The 7,218-nt window shown below is 41.1% G+C and overlaps 1 protein-coding gene across 1 annotated transcript in view; it reads right to left on the bottom strand.

The window, feature by feature from the left end:
* Positions 1-958: 958 nt before the first annotated feature.
* jazf1b (JAZF zinc finger 1b) overlaps positions 959-7,218 on the bottom strand; it is a 247,664-nt gene continuing 241,404 nt past the window's right edge. Inside the window, exon 5 of the mRNA XM_063069538.1 lies at positions 959-3,028. Within this exon, the coding sequence (XP_062925608.1) occupies positions 2,852-3,028 (177 nt within the window). The 3' untranslated portion in view covers positions 959-2,851. The remainder of the gene's footprint in view (positions 3,029-7,218) is intronic.

The following is a 7,218-nucleotide window of genomic DNA, read 5'->3' as shown; positions in this document are numbered from 1 at the left end:
TTACATTCTGGGGTCGTGCCCTCTGGTTTGAGACTCCTCCACTATTGTAAACATCCTCTCCATATCCACTCTATCTAGGCTTTCAATATTCAGAACCATCAACTCCTCACACATTAACCATTCCATTCCCAGAAGCTCTCGTAAACCTCCTCTAAACCCCACAGCTTCCCCCTTCCTCCCCAACACCTACACCTTTGGCATCCCCATACATTTCTCCCACATGGCCTTACTTCATCTCTTCAACTTCCCTCTTTTCCCTTCCCCCACCTCCAACTTCCTTATCCCTGTGCACACCTATCCACACAATTACCTCCAGCTCCTCCTCACCCCTCCCCTACGTCCCTCATGTTGCATCTTGGGCACAATATCAGTGAAAGGATGGCCTGATCTGGAGGTCAGTCCCCAATGCCACTCTGTGTTGAGGTGCTTGCTGGCTGTGAAGCAATTCAGCTTTTGTGCCTGTTGAGCTTATCGTTCTCCCCCAGAAATCCTGCGTGAGAAACACAACCTGGCGCACAGGATTAAAATTTCCTGAGTGGTAATTTAAAATTCCATTCCGATATGTGGATAGCAAGGGAGCACTGATATGTTTCACCCCATAATCAGAGGGAAAATGCAAGTGGAATGTCCCAATTACCACCTCTACCCACTAACCCACCACGCCACATCCCCAACCACCACTTTACCATTTCCTGTCAGTCACCTTAAATACACTCTTTTCTTAGTGTCACTTTATGAACATATCAATTGTTCTATGTATATAAGCTATCTAATGTATTTATATTTATTGTGTTTTTATCTTATTTTGTTTTTTTTTGTGCTGCATCAGATCCAGAGTAACAATTATTTCATTCTCCTATACACTTGTGTACTGGAAATGACATTAAGAAATCTTGAATTGTGCAATCTGAAACCACACTTATTAAACATTACTGTTATGAAGATGTGACAAGTAGTTATTAATTCAAAGGAATTTTTATTTAATTGTGACTTCTTACAGTTAGAAAGCAGCTTTTTGTGTGTGATTTATCTGGTTGCCTTCAATTGCTCACACCTCTACCTTACTTCCAATAAAGTAACATTATGTCCTCCCCATAGAACATATGAAAAATATAATTTAGAGCGCACTTTACAGACTTGACGATACAATTTGCTATACACAACAAAGTAACCCCATCAATATATGTTTCTTAATACTGCCACAAGGTAGAAGTAAATACTTGTAGAAAGTAATTATTGGAATTATTAATCAAGAATTTACATGCATTGATGACAAGTTTGAGTATTTTGACATCCAAAATGCTGTTTCCATTTTTATTTGAGCAGTACCAAGAAGGTCACACACTATTATGATCTCCTGTCAATAAGCCAACGAGACTAGAAAGGTCCAAATTTTATCCTTGCTCTATGAGCCGAACACTTCACCATCTGTAAGGCTGGAAAGGCCAATGTACTTCAAGTGTGGCACTGGGATACCATGTTGAAAGCTTAACTATTACAGATGGAATGCAGTGAGTTTCAGTTAAAAGGCATTGATGAGCTTATTAATACAAGAGGAATTCAAAGAAAAAAATACAGTAACCATAAGTAGGAGGCTTAACTTAAAAAAAAAATCCTTTAACCACCTCCTTAATATGCTTTTCCTTGACAACCACAGGCACATGTAGGCACAATGGTTGCAGGAATTGGCAACAGAGAAATATTTAACTCTACTTGCAACAAGTAACTACAAAGTGCTTATAAGCTTCATCCACTCGGACAAAGCTGTTCAGTTCCACATGACAGAACAATGTATTCAAAGTGGTATTTAACAGGAAAAGTATATATTTTAAAAGAACAAATTACCAGATATTTCCTGGAAGGGAAGGGGAAGGGGGGAAAATTAAAAAAAAATATGTATTTTGTTGAAAAAGTAATGTGCAAAGCCCCTGCACATCTCTCTCTCATTTAATAATTTTAATAAAAATTTGTAAATTTGTAGTTTTACATACAGCGGAAACGTCAACATATTTCCCACACTGATGTATCTTTACTGTACTAAATATGCACAAAATTACTCCACACTGACAGTTAGAAATGCTTGCTGATGTGAACCAAAAGGTTATAATGATGCCTGGAACAAGTTGCAGACGGTGGAGTTATTTTAAAACTAGGCCTATAGAAAGAAATAAGTGATTTTTTTTAAAGATATCTGTAGAAAGAAGTTAGTGATTTTCAGACTGAAAGCACATCGTATCTTTCTATTATTTTTAAAATCTATTTTTGTAGACAATGGATGAAGAAATTAGGAAAGATTTATAATAGGCAGCCAGATAGATAACCTATATTACACTAACACTGGATGTTAAACCTCCCACAGCATCTTCAAAATAATCAGAAGCATTTTACATCTTATAGGGTCCACTTTGGTCAGCCAGCTTTGGGTTATGTATCGAGGCAATAAAATTATAAATTATAAAAAGAACTCATTGAAGATACAACAGTTATAAAATAAGTCAATGGATTCACTGCATATAAACATAATGAAATGTGAACATTGGCAGCATATAAACTTGACAAAATGTTTCAGCACCTTATGTAAAACAATGGATTGTAGGTACTATGAGCATGTGTACAAAAGCATGTTGCCTACAGTCCAAAGATACATCATTCTAAAAGATACAAATAAAATGAAGCACACACTTTAAAAAAGCTGAAACTAGTAGTGTTTGAAAGGTTGCTGAACCCATCCTACAGAGGATGTCTTGGTTTGCAATTGCCGGTGAAGCACTGGATTTGTTGTTACAGCCCACCCAGCAAATATACATATTTATGTATGCATGTATATAGGATAGATTTTACACATATATGTTTATTGTTGCATTTTTCTGATGATCTCAGCAGATACTGGAGGGTGGAAATTAATGGTGTGGTGCCTCAGACCCTGTGCAGTCTTGTAGCTTTTCCCACAGCGGCATTTGTACTGTTTGCGGACGCGTATCTGGGTCCGATGCCCGTTCTTGGCATGGTATTTTATACCATTTACATTCTGTTGAGAAAGCAAAGCAGAATTAAGTTGCAATTCCATTTAAAAGGCACAAAATTAAAAAGAGTCTGAGCACAGTTCTAAACCATATCATCTATTCTTCTCATTTAAAAGAATGAGCGGGGACCTTATTAAAACTTATCAAATACTGAAAGGCCAAGATAGAGTGGATGTGGAGAGCATTCCTAGAATGAGGGAGTCTAGGACCAGGGGGTCCTACATCATCCTTTTGAAACGGAGATGAGGAGGAATTTCATCAGCCAAAGGGGGATGGACCTGTGGAATTCATTGTCACAAAGAGCTGTGGAGGCAAAGTCATTGGGGATATTTAAAGCAGAGGTTGACAGGTTCTTAATTAGAAAGGGTGTCAAAGTTATGGGAAGAAGGCAGGACAATGGGGTAGAGAAGGATAATACTTGCAAGGACTCTTCATTTCATATTCTCGATATTTATTGCTTATTTACTTATTATTATTTTTGTTTTTGTATTTGTACAGTTTGTTGTCTTGTGCGCACTGGTTGAATGCCCAGTTGGTGCAGTCTTTCATTATCCTACTCTGGATATTATTCTAGTATCAATTTATTGAATATACCCGCAAGAAAATGAATCTCAGGGTTGTTTTTGATGACATATATGCACTTTGATAATAAATTTACTTTGAAATCATCCATGCTGGGGTAGAACTTAGAAACCAGCACATACAGGCCCTTTGGCCCAAAATGTTGTGCCGACCATGTAATGTACTCTAGAAACTGCCTAGAATTTCCTTACCGCATAACCCTCTATTTTTCTAAGCTCCATGCACCCTAAGAGGCTCTTAAAGGACACTACTGTATCCGCCTCTACCACCGTCACTGGTAGTGCGTTCAATGACACACCACTGTGTGAAAAACTTGTCTCTGACATCTCCCGCATCTACTTCAAAACACCTTAAAACCATGCCCCCTTGTGTTAGACATTTCAGCCCTGGGGAAAAGCCTCTGACTATCCACATGATCAATGCCTCTCATCATCTTATACACCTCTATCAGGTCACCTCTCATCCTCCGTTGCTCCAAGGAGAAAAGGCCAAGTTCACTCAACGAATTCTCATAAGGCTGCCCTCCAATTGTAAATCTCCTCTGCGCACTCTCTATAGTATCCACACCCTTCCTGTAGTGAGGTGACCAGAAGTGAACACAGTACTCGAAGTGGGATCTGACCAATATCTTATATAGCTGTAACATTATCTCACAGCTCTTGAACTCAATCCCACAGATGATGAAAGATAACACACCAAAGGCCTTCTTAACAACATTGTCAACCTGTGCAGCAGCATTGAGCATCACATGGACGCAGACCCCAAGATCACTCTGATTTTCCACACTGCAAGAGTCTTATGTTAATATTATATTCTGTCTTCAAATTTGACCACCAAAATGAACCACTTCAGACTTATTAAAGCCAGGACCAACAGTCTACAGGACAGCTTCTTTCTACAAGCCATTAGACTTTTATATTCACATGTCTGTAAATTGCAACGGAGTGATAATGCAAATATTTTTACTCCCTCATGTTGTGGGAGGGACGTAAGATTTAAATAAATTCAATTCAATCTCAGTTGAAATCCATCTGCCACTTCTCAACCCAGTTCTGCATCCTAGTGACGTCCCGCTGTAACCTACCCTCCAGAACACCAACAACACCCCCAACCTCTGTGTCATCAGCAAACTTACTAACCCACCCTTCTATTTCCTCATCCAGGTCATTTATAAAAATCATAAAGAGGAAGGGTCCCAGAACAGATCCCTCTGGAACATCGCTGGCCTCCATGCAGAATACAACCAGTCTTTGCCTTCTGTGGGCAAGCCAGTTCTGGATACACAGAACAAGGTATCCTTGGATCCCATGCCTCCTTACTTTCTGAATGAGCCTTCCTTGGGTAACCTTATCAAATGCCGTACTGAAATCCATATGCAGTACATCCACTGCTCTTCTTTCATCAATGTGTTTTGTTACATCCTCAAATAATTCAATCAGGTTCGTAAGGCATGACCTGCCTTTGACAAAACCATGCTGACTATCACAACTCTGATTATGTTTCTCCAAACGCTCATAAATCCTCCCTCTCAGGATCTTCTCCAACAATCTGCCCACTACTGAAGTAAGACTCACTGGTCTGCAATTTCCTGGGTTATCTCTACTCCCTTTCTTGAACAAGGGAACAACATTTGCAACCCTCCAATCCTCTGGAACCTCTCCCGTCCCTATTGATGATGCAAAGATCATCACCAGAAGCTCAGCAATCTTCCCCCCTTGCTTCCCACAGCAGCCTGGGGTATATCTCGTCTGGACCTGGCAACTTATCTAACACTGCTTTTCAAAAGCTCCAGCACATCCTCTTTCTTAATGTTTATATGCTCAAGCATTTCAATCCTCTGTAAGTCATCCCCACAATTGCCAAGGTTCTTTTCCCTGTTGAACACTGAAGCAAAGTATTCATTATGTACCTCCGCTACCTTCTCCGACTCCATGCGTACGTTTCCACTATTGCACCTGATTGGTCCTATTCTCACACGGTTCATCCTCTTGCTCTTCACATACTTGTAGAATGCCCTGGGGTTTTCCATAATCCTGCTCACCAAGGCCTTCTCATCTGCGCTTCTAGTTCTCCTAATTTCATTCTTAAGCTCCTTTCTGGCAACCTTGTAATTTTATAGAGCTCTAACAGTACCTAGTTTCTTGACTCTTTCATAAGCTTTTCTTTCGTCTTAACTAGATTTTCTACATGCTTTGTACACCATGGTTCTTTTACCCTACCATCCTTTCCTTGCCTCAATGCAGTGCGCCATGCAAATATTCTCTGAACATTTCAGCCACATTTCAGCCTTGTATCCCTGAGAACATCTGCTCCCAAGTTCCATATTTTCCCCTACCCCAATTAAATGTTTTCCCAAACTGCCTGCTCCCATCCCTCTCCAACACTATGGTAAAGGAGATAGAGTTGTGATCACCAACTCCAAAATGCTCTCCCGCTGAGAGATCTGACACCTGACCAGGTTCACTTCCCAATACCAGATCAAGTGCAACCTCTCCTCTAGTTAGTTTATCTACATATTGTGTCAGGAAACCTTCCTGAACACACCTAACAAACTCCACCCCATCCAAACTCTTTCCTCTAAGGAGATGCCAGTCAATATCAGGGAAGTTAAAACAGCCCTATTATTATTGCACTGTTCCAGAGTCTACCTTCCCATCTGCTCCTCGATATTTCTGTTACTATTGGGTGAGTGTGGTTTATAAAAACACCCAGTAGAGTTAATGCCCCCTTCCTGTTTCTGACTTCCACCAGCATGACTTCCTCCTTTTCTGCAGTCAGTTAGCAGTGCCACAGCCCCACCTCTTTTGCCCCCCCCCGCCCTTTTTGCACACTCAACAGCCGATTCTGCACCTGAGGCATCCAAGTCTCTGTAATGGCCACAATGTCATAGATCCACATATTGATCCATGGTCCAAGTTCATCCGCCTTGTTTATAATACACCTTGCATGAAAATAGATACATCTCAAATCGTCTGGCTCAGTGCATCTTTGCTCTATCATTTGCCTCTCCTTCCTCACCAACTCCCTACAAGCTGCCAAAGCCCCATCCTCTGCCTCTTCACTTCGGTTCCCATCCCCTTGCAAATCTAGTTTAAACACTCCCCAATAGCATTAGCAAACCTCCCTCCCAGGATATAGGTTCCCCTCCAGTTCAGGTGCAACCCTTCCCACTTGTGCAGATCACCCCTTTCCCAGAAAAAGTTCCAATGATCCAGTAACTTGAAACCCTGCCCCCTGCACCATCTTCTCAGCCACTCATTCGTCTGGTGCCATCTTCCTGTTCTGACCTTCCCTAGGTTGTTGCACCAGGAGTAATCCCAAGATTAGAACCTTGGAGGTCCTGCTCTTCCGCCTCTTTCCTAACTCCCTAAACTTACTGTGTAGGACATCTACCGCTCTCCTGCCTATGCTGTTCACCCTCCCCTTCCAGAATATTCTGCAGCCGCTCAGAGACATCTTGGACCATAGCACCTGGGAGGCAACACACTATCCTGCAGAGCAGACTCGATGGGCTGAATGGCCTAATTCTGGTCCTATGTCTATGGTCTTAAAAAATATAATTTCCAGTGTTATTCCAAATTGAAAGAAAAATTTGCAAACTACTCAACCAGCC

The sequence above is a fragment of the Mobula hypostoma genome, chromosome 17 (assembly GCF_963921235.1).
Source record: "Mobula hypostoma chromosome 17, sMobHyp1.1, whole genome shotgun sequence".
NCBI classification, from domain to species: domain Eukaryota; kingdom Metazoa; phylum Chordata; class Chondrichthyes; order Myliobatiformes; family Myliobatidae; genus Mobula; species Mobula hypostoma.
Note: the sequence above shows the minus strand (reverse complement) of the source record. Positions and strands in the feature narration are given on the sequence as shown.